General features: G+C 34.7%; 1 protein-coding gene across 1 annotated transcript in view; it reads left to right on the top strand.

The window, feature by feature from the left end:
• The window catches only part of LOC108361385 (metabotropic glutamate receptor-like), a 140,486-nt gene that overhangs the window by 26,032 nt on the left and 100,477 nt on the right, over nucleotides 1-13,977 (top strand). The window contains exons 2-3 of the mRNA XM_017613995.1: nucleotides 6,357-6,625; nucleotides 7,185-7,291. Of these exons, the coding sequence (XP_017469484.1) occupies nucleotides 6,357-6,625; nucleotides 7,185-7,291 (376 nt within the window). The remainder of the gene's footprint in view (nucleotides 1-6,356; nucleotides 6,626-7,184; nucleotides 7,292-13,977) is intronic.

A 13,977-nucleotide genomic window follows, 5' to 3' on the forward strand; every position in this document is an offset into this window, starting at 1 on the left:
CGCTTAATCGATTTCTCTTTTCATCCTGATCATTTATGAATACATTTGTCTATATCTATCTCGATTCGTTTTGCCTGTTACAAACAACCGTTATGTGAACAAAGTTATAATACCCTTGTGCACACGTGCGCTCGGGTATAAAAATTAGTTAGTTAGCTTACAACTTGAGAACGGTTTCACCGAATTCAACGAAATTTATAAAGCTTATTCGGGCCATCATGCAGATATTTTGTGTGGGGTTTGCCCAAATTTGGAAAAGGGGGCGTGGCATATGTATCTTATGTATAAAAATAAGTACACGTTTTTGCTGTGAGCTTATAACTTGAGAACGGCTTCACCGAATTCAACCAAATTTTTACGGCATATTCAGGCTATCATGCAGATGGTTTATGTGAAGTTTGCCCGAATTCGTAAAAGGGGGTGAGGCACCTCCCATACTAACTAAAATTTGTATGTTGTATATCTTTTGAAATATTTGTGGTAGAGTACTGGAAGTTGGTATAGAGGTATATCAAATAATTCCATACTCATGGAGAAAAATGGGCGGTATTGGAAAAGAGGGCGTGGCACCTCCCATCTTATATATAAAAAATAAGTACAAGATTTCAACCAAATTTATACGGCATAGTCGATTATGCAGATGGTTCGTATTAAGTTTCCCCGAATTCGGAAAAGGGGGCGTGGTACCACCCATACTAACAAAAATTTTCATCTGGTATATCTCTTGAAATATTTGTAGTAGATTACTGGAAATTGGTATAGAGACATATGAAATAATTCCATACTCATGGAGAAAAATGTGCAGTATTGGGAAAGGGGGGCGTGGCACCTCCCATCTTAAATAAAAAAAATAAGTGCACGAATTCTACCAAATTTAAACGGTATATTCGGACTATCATGCAGATGGGTTATGTGAAGTGGCCCCGAAGTCGGTCCAGCGGTTCATGATATATGACTAAGGTGACCAGAATTTTTTAGCATTCCAGGAGGACAAATTCTCCATATTGAAAACACAAAAAATTTGTTTTATATTTATTTAACACATAAATAACGAGTAAGTTAACATTGTTAAAAGAAACAAAAACAATTCAAAGTTGCTCTAAATACAAGTCAAACAAGTTAATAGTACACCGGGTTACATAATTTAAGACCGAAACATATTTCCGTTGATTTTTGGCAATTTTTTTTGTTGACAGTGTCGTTACTTTTCTTCCATATAAAAAAATGTCGAACATACTTTGTATGGAAGAAAATTAGTGAAAACGTAAAAAAATGCCAAAATCAACGATATTTTGTAGACATATGAAACTCGCACTTTCTTTTACTAAAATTGCATGGGCTATAAAACTCCATACGCAAAACTTTTCCCAAAATTCTTAAACAAAAGTTTAAAATTTTGGCGAAAATTCGCTGAATTTTTATATTTTCACAAAGTTTGAAATGTGAATTTTTATGGTGTTTGTTAAAGAATGAACTATATTTTTATAAGAAAATATTTAAAAATAAATAGCTGTTTTGGATTGGATTAAACAGGCCTGCGAAATCTAATTTTTCCCCTTTCCAATAATTATGTTATTTTTTTTTTAATATCTAGGTTAGGGCTGCCAGACGTCTTGGTTTTACAGGATTTGTCCTGATTTAGACAAATTGTCGTGGAGTCCTAGCCCACACTTCGATTGTCCTGATCTTTTAATGAAGGTCAATGCAGGCACTCCTCTAATTTTTAGCAGATTTTTGCTATGAAAAAAGGTTTAGCCTTCTGTCATTAGTAGTCGAAAACTGAAACCAAAACGCTTTTTCTAACATGTCGAATATCTTCTTTCTGTTTTGTTTATTTGGTCAAAATCTTTTCTTTTCAGGCGAATGCCGAAAAAGTGCAAGTTCCTGATCAGGTACGCGACTGAGGGGTCATACATAAATGCTATCCAGTAGATAATATCAGGATCTAAAATCTTATCCAAAAGGCTTTTCTGAAAGGTATTCCTTTCTCCTTCATTTTTTGTATGGAGCGGCACAAATTGTGGGGCTTCTGCTTTCGCTACTCAAAAAAGAGCTTTCAGAAGGGCTTTTGTATGATGCCGTTTGAAGAAGTTCTTTTAAAGTTTTTCTTAATTTATAAAAATCATACTTCTTTAAGGAATTTATTTAATGTTCATATCAAATTGTTTTATTTGGACTTGCAATTCCTATTGAATCTTTTTTGTAATGCTAAGTTATATAAACATATACTTAAGTAAGTATAAGCACTTTTTTCAGTCCTTGTTGGGTAAGTCTTTTAGAATGGCTTCACTTAAGACAGCCTACCTAAATTATCTTCAGCTTATGAATATAAATATTGGCAAAAATGGTCATGAAGTGCGTTGTAGGATATGCGGAAATTCGCTAATGGTGGTTGGGAAAACATTCAAGACCACGTTAAAGGCGCTGCTTTTTCAAAGTTACGTCACCGTCAAGATAAATTTGTTCGTTTATAATTAAATATTCAGAACTTGAGCGTTTAATCATCATCAACCTTTGAGTTCTACGAATTGTGTCACAAAACTACATTGCTTATAATATCAGAACCAAAGCAACTTTACTTATAGGGAATATATTGGCACCATATTCACTTGTGTCTTCGTTTTTAATTTGGATGATAAGTGTCTTAGTCGATGGGTTCAGGATTATGGCAGCCGTAATCTAGGTATGTTAAATTAAAATACATCCCTGGTTCTTTTCCAGCACGTCGAGATTTATTTTTATTGATGACATGTACTTACATGTTAGAATTTTTAGCAATTTCCATGAAAAACCAAAAGTGAATTTATTTAGAATAGAATTTTTACTTAAAAGCCAATAGTGTTAGTAATAATATTCATAAAGAGTCTAAGTAAATCAGAACGACTTACGTTATTTTGAAGTTAACGCTAGTAATGCACGGCAATGCTAAGAAAAATTATAAAAATAATTTTCTCGAAAAGTTTTCGTGACGACGAATTTTTTAAGGGCCAAACTACACAGGCCTGTGCTATTTTTGATTACGTACTTGGATGTGAAATAACCCATTTTCTAAAATTTAAGCAGATTTGCGCTCTAATGCAACGAACATACTTATTTTAAGCCATCTTACAAAACCATTTATCAAGATAAAAAATCCTCATACACAAATTTTGCCACTGATAAAACCTATACCTACATACATATGTATCTGGCAAACAAAATGACATATGGTAGGCCATAATTTCCTCCTGAGGAGACGCGTCGTTAGCTAATCTATCAATCTTATAAATGGTAAAATATTATTGATTAGGGCTAAAGACGGTTACACTGTTCAACTTTCGCAGGCGATTAGTTGAATCAAATGTTTACATCATTTAACAGAAATTGGAGCAATGTAAACGCTTATTAAATACAACGATTAGAAAATAAAATTTTGAACGCAATTTTTTTTTTAAGTTCATTACTGCTACAAAACTTGAAAAGGAGGACAAGGAGGGCATTTTTGCTCAAAAGGAGGACAGAGAAGGACAAAATTTTTGAGGAGGACAAATCATGTTTGAGGAGGACAATCCTCCCCAAAGGAGGACGGTTGGTCAGCTTATATATGACAGTTTATGTTTGTCACATGAACCACGTATATGGTAAGTACAACAGCACATACATTAAAAATCGAAAACATAGTGAAAAATTCTTGCTATAATGTGCTGTGTTTATTTTTTCTTCGGATAAATTAAGTTTACGAAAAGTTTGAGTACACTGGAAATTTTCCATGCAGGTATTTCTCCTCATTGATTTATAGTGAACAAAACCATTGTGGAAAATTGTGGCTGTGTTGTGTTCTTTGGCTTCGAATGAAGTTTTTCAAGTGCTCTTTTACTGTCGATTGTGAATTTCATTTGATTATTTAAAAAAAGTGCGTTTACCAAACGATTTATCGAATTCGTTCCTATGCATTGAGTTTTTCATTCGCTATTGAATAAAATGCCACGATCCCGTCGTTCAAATATAGGCCGACGTACGCGTCTTGCGAACATGATGTTATCGCAAAGAAGATCGCAAAATGTTGAGGAGCACTCCCAACAAAAGGAAGTACGGCGTGCAGGAGTTTTCATTAATTTTTCAATATTTGGTGTAGAGAAGCACACCGGAGTACCGCTTGGAATCAAGGGATGCTTTTTTCATAACAAAATACCGAAGTACTCCACATTAAAACTGGTATATCTTGAGAAAGCAAAATCGAGTCGCATCAAACGAAAATGATGCCCTAATTAGAAATGAGCAAGTAATTTGATGTTTTCATTGTATAACCTCAAATATTGCTAAAAACCGTGTTTTTGGCACTTTGAGGTTAGGATATCTCAAAATTCTAGTGCTAGGGCAATTGTGAGGCCAGATTTGGATTCAGCACCAATAAACGATGTGTTTTACTCGGGTGGTAAAAAAAAACAAAATTTGTACAAATAATTAGAAAAGAAAAAAATAAATACTTAACTTACTTGCGTACTAGCATTTTCAACGCGAATAGAATTTAACAAGGTGGGTTTGCAACTTCAGCTTTTTATCAATCATGGTTGTATTTTAGTCCATTTAAATTTGTAGATTCTTGTAAATTCAGTACTGCCACAGCCTTAAATATTTCAAATTATTTCAGGTTTTAACTATCTCGAAGTAATTTTAGTTCAGAAAAAAAAGCACTTAAAAGGCACTGGGCACTAAATAATTTTTTTTTTGGCGTTTTAGTTTTCAAAAAGCACTAAATCTAGTGCTTAAAGCACCAAGTTGGCAACTATGGCGCTGGTATTCAGTCATCCTCTAATTTCTTTTAGGTATCGATACTACTAAGTCAACGCGCTGGTCAGTCATACAAAGCAGCAATATTGATTGAGTATGCAACAGTTGGCGTTCAACGCATGCCAGTCTCTGGCTCGTACGCGTACGTATTGGTGGCAGTGATCGGACTCCTACCACATTGTGGTAGATCTGCCACTTTTTTCAGAATCTACCACATCTACCACACAAGGTCTGAAATCTTCCACATATTTGCGTTTTTGAGTAGTTTATTTTTGCTCGACATAATTTTCTTAAATTTATGAGCAAAAGTTGTCCAACACTAAACGCTAACAACAGGCAAAATGTGAGGATTTTGTTAAATTGCAAAATATATGATTTATAAAAACGAATTAGTAGCGAAAATGTTAAAAAAATGGCGAATTTTGTGAAAGTATTAGCAAATTTCAGTGCATCCAAAGTTTCTAAAGCGTTGTTTACTTTTACTTGAGAATTGTCAAAATCGGCAAATCTCAAGTAGCGTTTTTTGGAATGTGCCACACTTGTTCGCTACATCGTGATGTGATAAAAAGAAAAGCTGGCAGCACTCCATAAGGTTGCAGAAATTTCTTAGAATATGCTCGAAAAATATCTTTATATGGAAGGAACTGCTTTACACTGTCAAGGAAAAAAATTGCCAAAATTCAACGCAATTTTAAGCAACTTTAATCTTGCACTTTATTATACTAAAATTAATTATTATTTTTTTAATGCCAATTAAAATGTTTAGGTGAAACCTTTCCGGATTTTTTTAATTTTTGTACAAAGTTTGGCCCAAAACCTGAGATCTACCACATTCTTTTGAATTCGACCACATTTTTTTCCAGATTCTACTACACAAATTTTTTTTCAAGTCCGATCACTGATTGGTGGACCAAAAAGCGTGCGTGGTTTAGTGCGGGAATGCAATAGAAATTCGTGTGTGTGTGTTCGCTGCACTTGGTTTATGCAGGAAATTCATAAGTCCCTTAAATACAGCTTTTCGATATAAGTTTCCATGGAATGCTGCAACTAACTTTGGAGTCGGCTTTCTTTCGACTATGAATATGCCCCAATGATTCCAACAATATTTTGACCACTCAGCGTGGACCTTAACTACAGCGATTGTCATTTAAGGCAATAACAACTACAAACAATATTTTTCGTTTACACATTTTGCAAAGTGTTTGGCATAACTTCTCCTACAATCTATGATGTGCGTCTTGATGTTGTCACGCAAATGCAAGGAACCTACAGTTTTACGCTATCTCCGAACAGCAGACAGTTTTTATTTTGTTAGAAGCGAGAGGCCACCGCTCTTGGAAAAATCTTTGGCGTGGGTGGACCATGAATTGAACCGGTGTCCTGCAAGGTGTAGTATGCACTTGTAACCGCTCCGCTGTAGCGGTCTCATCCTTTTATTTTACAGGACTTTAATGAGATTTTAGCCATACCTAATAATTTGCTGAAGGTTTTTGAAGATCTTAATGTAAACTTTTAACAATATTAATAGAATAAGAATCAAATATTCAAGTTTTTTCGTGTGTATTGTCATACTGTTATATTTGCAGTTATGAACAGGAATCGAAAACTCAATTTGTTATTGATGCAGTTTACGCATTCGCGCATGCCTTACACAAACTTCACAACGATCTCTGCTTGCCAAATGATAGTCAAAATGACCAGGTAACGGCAGGCTATGGGAAATCAGCTCAACAGCATACCCCGTCAATTTGGTATAGAAATCAATTCGGCACTGAGTCTCACGCATGCCCGGAAATGGCAAACTATGATGGCAAGGACTTCTACAACAACTACTTGTTGAATGTATCATTCATTGGTAAGACAGATTTTATTGCTGCTCTTAGGTTTTCTCTTATAGCGTAGACAGACAGCAACGTTTATCCAGATCAACGGCGCAGTTGACCCGATGAACATTTGCAATTTAAGTTAGCCGCATGGTCACGGGTTCGAATCCCACTGCCACCAAAATTTATATACAATTTTTTTTAATTACTTTAAAAATCACATTTATTTTTTAATGTAATTATATTTTTTAAAAAAATTTATTTAAAAAAGTAAAAAATTAGCTATGGCCATTCTGCTACCGCGGAAGCCAAACACACTTTCTTTGTTTGCTTCGTTTATTTTTCATTCACAATAGACAGCAGCTGGCCATTTTGGCCAGTCTTGTTATCGAAAATTCCCCTGAACCGCATACATTTGGAAATTAGCTGTAGGAATTAATCCGGATAAACTATAGTTAATTCCCGAGATAATTCTCAATTAATGAGTTGCTCCGAATCAACCCTGCCGTCTGTCTACGCTTTTACAAAAACTATATTTGTATGTAGTATGTATGTATGTATGCATGTGTACAACCAAATTTAATCTTTTAGACTTAGCTGGAAGTGTTGTCAAATTTGATCGGCAAGGGGATGGATTGGCGCGGTACGATATACTCAATTATCAACGATTGGAAAATTCTTCAAGTTACCATTATAAGGTAGATTTAAATAATTTAGGACGGATTATTCTTTCACTTAAAATATAAACTTAGAATTAATATTTGTACCAGTATGATTATATATCGTCGTTTAAAGTACAAAACCGCGTATCAACAAAATGTAAAACCGCGTATGTGAGGTTGCATAAATTATTTTCTTGAGAGTAAAAACATTCATATTTCAAAATGTTCTCTTTTTTATAAAGCAATCGCATTTCTGGCTAATATATTTCAGGACGAATGGATAAGGATTGAGCCAAGAGCTTGTGTGAGCAAATCCAATTTTTGGCAGAAAATGTCAGTTACGCAGTTTTGCAGAATGACTTTACACGGTTTGGTATTTTAAACGGCGATATAATATATAGTGAATGCAGGCGGCATGGCGCAATGGGAGCAATGTGGCTAGTCATGTCGGCTGGGCGCGGGTTCTAACTCACAACTGTTCCCTGCGCCATAGCACATAACACTCATGACATCTAAAACATCTCAACTTCCGGCCAGTGTTGCCAGAGAAAGTCCCCTAAAAATCTTTATTTTTTCCAAAAAAAATCTTCAAAATAAGATTTTAAAGCTTAAAAAATCTTTTCGATCCCAAAAAATCTTCATTTAATAATACCTAAAAAGAAAACGGCTGTAAATAGCCCTTATTATGTTGGTTGAAAAAATTACGAATTTCAAGTTATAAAGTCCTTTTTATAACAACTTCAACTTTAAATGAATATTGCCTCGTATCATCACAAAATTTGTAGCACAGTTAACATATGTATATACACACTGGCGAAAATATAAATAGGGACGAGACATTTTGCAATTTTTACCGACTTCAAAAAAGGAGGAGTTTATCAATTCGTGTGAATATTTTTTTTATGTATATATGTTACCGCATAACGTTTGAGCTTTTTAATTCGATCTTTTATTGATATTTTTACATGGACGTTGTTTTATAAATCTTACCACCCCTTTTTTCTCGTTATACATTTATCCATGTAAACCTATCAGCAAGTTTTTCTTAAATGGGAGTTTACTTGAATTTCCAATTGTTGTCATGTTTACTAGAGGGGATACAAAAGACCGGTTGTTCTTTTTCTCCACTCTCTAGCTCTGCACTAGAGTATATGTTTTACTGTGCGAGAGAAGAAGGCAGACAATATTGTAGGGGATTTCGTATTTCATTTTTCTTCTTCCTTATTTTGCTGCTTACAATGATGTAGCAAGGATAATATAAAGAAGTTAACAATTTTAACTTAAACATTAAATATATTAGATCATACACACAAATCTTCATTTTGAAGATATTTTCAGTGTAAAATTTTACTTTTTAAAAAATCTGCTTTTGAAGATTTTTAATAAAAAACAGCCCAAAAAATCTTCATTTTCAAGATAAATCTTGACTTATGGCAACGCTGCTTTCGGCATGGCCGGAACGGACAAAAAAAGTTCAAAAAAGAACATTACATATAAACTTTTAAATACAGGAGCGAAATTAAACGAATATAAATGCGCCACTGACCGTCCCACCCTAATGTCGGTAGTCCCATAATTACGTGCATTCTTTTTGCAACCGAGCTACAAAAGAACACTCGCTTAAATAACGAAATACTTGCAAAGCTATTTATCTGAGTTCAGCCAGGTCCGTTAAAAAATACCCGACCTGAAGGAATTGATCATGGGATAGTGGAAAAGGGAAATTTTTGTTTCCTTTTATACATGATTTATATTTTAAACTAGCTGTACCCTGCCACGCTTTGCTGTGGCATATTTCTGTTATATGGACGATAAATTATTAACGAAACAAAGCATACGTTTCATATGTGTTTGGTTATGTAATAAGTGTACGTGTGCACACAATATTTGTTATTTTTCCATTCTCTGCATAGATATCAAGGATATCTGGTTTGCCGACACAGGAACACGCAACATCTGAGAAGCAATCCGCATCTAAATCTAAACCATACTTTTCCAAAGTTCGACCTGGAGCATTATTGATTGTGATTCCGAATGTCAATCGAATTGGGAATTCAAATCTTTTAAATTGAATCATCATCATTAAATGGAATCATGGGAATTCTTCACCTTTGAAAGGCCACGTTAAAATCTTTTCTTACATTACGTTCTTCATCAATTTCTTAACTGCGAGTCGCATTCCGTTGCAGAGTTTTCGCTGATTAATATTCCGCAACATGATAACTGTCAAACCTATTTTTAATTTCAGTATGTGAGGTCTCCCTGGAAGATTAATCGAGTTCAAAAATTTCGTTGGATGGTCTTTTTCCACAACGGTGTTTATCGACGTATATGCTATTTCCTCACGTTGAATGCTGGATTGAATAACATTAGTGGTATTCACCAAAGTGAGCAAGTGGTCTGGCAGTCTAGTAAAAGAGCTGATCAGCTCAAGCAACGACTGTTGTCAATACCACTATTATTTAGTTGATAGGCCTCCTTATTCTTCGCAGCAAGAATAGCCCGTTCACTGAGCCAATCGTGATTCCTAAAATTAATTTTCTTAATAAAGAAACATTCTTTCGATCAGTTCTCCTTTCGATGTTTCTAATTTACAAAAATTATCAGGCCATAAAATTCGTCTTAATCTCTCATTGACTGGCAGCTTTGCGTTCCCAATGTCCAGTTATTGTCGCGCGAATACTTCAGCTGCAGTGTATGTATGTTCGTCTTGTCGCAATGTTGACTATTTCAGGCAAGCATTTATCTCTCGTGTTAATCGAGAAACTACAGACAATGTTTTCGTAAAATCTCCTGCGAGCAATATCCCGAATGGTTGAACGTTTCCACGCAAATCCCGCAACAATGGATCAAAAGCCTCAAACGATTTTTTATGTGCCATGGTGCACTCATCCCAAACAATGAATTTAATTTTTTGGTAAACTTTTTTCATACCGGATGCTCTGGAAATATTGCACGTGGGAGTTTCGATGATTTATATGTTCAATGGCAGCTAAAGAGCTGAATTGGCAATGTTTCCACCTGGTAATAATGTCGCAGCAATTCCAGACGAAGCGATAGCTAAGGTAATGTAATTTTTTGATCGAACCGTTGCCAGAATCCATCTGATAAGGAATATTTTGCTAGTTCCTCCTGGCGCATCCAAGAAAATGGTCCCCCAACTCCGTCATTTATCATTTGCATATTCTTCTTCTACTTTGGCTTTGTAACCGCCTAAGCCATTTTGGCCGAGCTCCACAAAGAACGCCAGTCATTTCTCTCTGTGCCAACTTGGTCTCTCCATTGCCATGGGTGCTTCCTATTCGTCTGCTACCACCATCGGCTTGCGAGTTGAATTCTTTTACACCTGAAACTTCGGTTCCTATTGAACGACATGTCTAAGCCAGCGGAGCCGCTCTATATTCATTCGCTGCACTATGTACATTTAGTTGTAAAGCTCATACAACTCATCGTTCCATCGTCTACGGTAACATCGTCGCCCATGCGTAGAAGCCTGTATATCTTCCGTAAGATCTTTCTCTCGGATACTCCAAGAGCCGCCTCATAAAATGTTGTCATTGTCTAAGCTTCTGCGGCATATAACAGCTCGGGCATGATGACTGACTTATAGAGTGCGGTTTTTGTACGTCGAGAAAGGACTTTACTCCCCAATTGCATACTCAGTCCAAAGCAGCACCTGTTGGCAAGAGTAATTCTGCGTGGGTTTTCCATGCTGATATTTTTATCGGTGATAGTGCTGGTTCCCTAGTAAATGAAATTCTCCACTTTCCCGAAATTATAACTGTCAACAGTGACGTGGGTTCCAAGGCGCGAACGCGGTGACTGGAGATACTTCGTCTTGTCCTCGTTTACCACCAGGCGCATTCGCTTTGCTTCCTTATCCAGCTTGGAAAAGGCAGAAGAGACTTCGCTATTTTTGTTACCGTTGATGTCGATGTCATCGGCACACGCCAGAAACTACACGCCCTTGTAAAAAAAATGTTCCTACATGGTTCAGTTCTGCAGCTCTTATTATCTTAACATTTGCATCATGCGATCGTAAATGCTCTTCTGCTTTCGCTTTAATTTGGGAATCCTTGATTGGGAATAGGAGTTCACAATAGTAATGATAATCATAATCATAATAATATTATCTCATGTTATTCAAAATTTCTTTACTCGCAATATACGTAGTAGGCCTTGGCGACCCCAAACGAAATTGCTTACGATTAAAAGTTGACTGATTTATAATGCTAGGGAATGGTGTCAACAATTTTATGTTTTCATTAAGTATTTTTTAAACAGCTTTCATGCGATAGTTTTTTGTTTTCGGTACTCTTTTATCATTTTGTTATTTGTTTCAGTAGTTTTTAGCCGACTTCAAAAAAAAGGAGAAGGTTATCAATTCGTCGGATTTTTTTTTATGCATGTTACCGCATAACTTTGGACCACGTCAACCGATTTCCAGGTGATCCCATACTAATTTGGTTTAGATCCGATCATTGGATCATGAAAAAATTAACGGTACTATTACACTTTTATATGAGAATTGGAGTCGGTGTGTTGTTTGCTTAAAAATTACTTGTTTATGAATTTTTTACATTAAGTAATTTGTGTACCAGCTCTTCGTTGATAATATGATCACTTCGTTTGATAAGATGTTGTAAATTCTATATTTATTTACAATGTTCGGATTTTGGATAAGTGGAAAGATTTAAAAAAATTCCCTAGTAAAGCTTTCCCAAATACTTTTCGTTTGGAACCAGTTATGTAATATTTCATTTAATTTCAATATTTTCAGTCTTTACTTTTAGATAGATGATAATCCTATAAAAAATATTTCCAAATCAAGATTTTTCAAATACCTTTCGTTTGGCACCCATATTGTTCCTCAAACATATTTTCGATTGTAAGTCTTCTTAAAACTCTTTAGTTTGATACCCACATTGCAATATTTCATTTATTTAATCAATCCAAAACGGTCCACCCTAATGCTTAATAATATAGGTACATATGTACGCATACATGTACACTAAAGTGGTCCAAAAATGTATGTAAAAAAAATAAGGTCGGATTTTTAATGCCGCCACCCCCTAGGATTGTTATATACCGAAAAAAATATACCCATATTTTTTATTTTGAAATAAAAAATAATTTAGGTAGTGCTCAAAGCGCTCAAAGTTTTCCATGTATTTTATATGGAGAAAAAACATCTTTTCGTAGAAATAGTGTAGAATTCTTGAAAATCAATATTTTTCGATCGGAAAACTTTACTTATCTTCAGGAGATTCCCAGTAATAATACTCAATTGTTTCTTTAACAATTTTTTCATGGTAACTATATTTTATAGGTCCTCCAAAGCCCTTAGAAAATGCAATGGGCGGACCAATAAAAAATCTTTAATCATAAAAAATGGTTAAATAAACAATTGGATATTAGTCTCCTGAAGAGAACCATGGAAAACTTTGAACGCTTTGAGCACTCCCTAAATATTTTTTGATTTCAAAATAAAAAATAGGGGTATATTTTTTCGATATGGATCAGTCCTAGGGTGAGCCGGCATTAAAACTCCGACTTTATTTTTTGGGACCACTCTAATGTACACATTTATTTATTAGAAACTGTCATAAATTTTCCCGCCAAATTAACTATTTTTTAACTTCCCCTCCAAACAGTTTTACTGCTTTGAGGTTGAACTCAATTCTATTGAAAAGAGCGCGGGTACTTATTTTCCCGTATACAACCAGGAACGGCCGTCAGCCACCACACATCGTCCGTACCCGCTCTACATTATTACATATCCATAAAAAAATAATAATAAATCAAACATATTTGACAAGGGACTAATTTTTCGTTGGTTTATTTATTTTATCGCTTAATATTGAAAATACATTGGTGCAACATACTAAGCTTTCGAGTCAAAATTTTCAAAAAGGTGGCAACTCTCACCAAAAATATTTCCAACAGTCATCTATCTTAAACTTCCTTAATTTAATACCTATATTTTAATAAGTCATTTATTTTATTAATTATGTAAATTTAGTTAAATTTTCAAACAGGTGGCAACCCTCCTCAAATATATTTTCGGCCGTAAACCTTAATATTGAAATACTTCATTTAATTATTTTTTTAATATAAATGATCCTGCTATGATACCGAACAATACAAAAAAAATTATTCAAATCAGTTCAGTGGTTCTCGAGTTTCGATGACCGTGACAAAGGAACACAACATTTTTATATATATAAATATAGATTTCTAAATCAAGATTTTTAATTGCCTTTAGTTTGGTACCGGTATTGTAACATTTCATTTATTTTACCAATTTAATTGAGATAAATTTTCAAACAGGTGGCAACCCTCTTCAAAGAAACTTTCTACTGTAGGACTTTTAAAAACTCTTTAGTTCGCTACCCACATTGCAGTATTTCATTTGTTTAATCAATATAGCTGAGTTAAAATTTTTAAATAGGTGGCAGTCCTGCACAGAAGTATTTCCTAAAGTTTTCTTTCCTCAACCCTTTTAATTTGATACCTATTTCAATTATAGNAACGAAATTGCTTACGATTAAAAGTTGACTGATTTATAATGCTAGGGAATGGTGTCAACAATTTTATGTTTATGTTTTTTGTTTTCGGTATTCTTTTATCATTTTGTTATTTGTTTCAGTAGTTTTTAGCCGACTTCAAAAAAAAGGAGAAGGTTATCAATTCGTCGGATTTTTTTTTATGCATGTTACCGC

The sequence above is a fragment of the Rhagoletis zephyria genome, unplaced genomic scaffold (genome assembly GCF_001687245.7).
Source record: "Rhagoletis zephyria isolate East Lansing unplaced genomic scaffold, Rhagoletis_zephyria_1.1 Rzeph_scaffold_00751, whole genome shotgun sequence".
In the NCBI taxonomy this organism is placed as follows: domain Eukaryota; kingdom Metazoa; phylum Arthropoda; class Insecta; order Diptera; family Tephritidae; genus Rhagoletis; species Rhagoletis zephyria.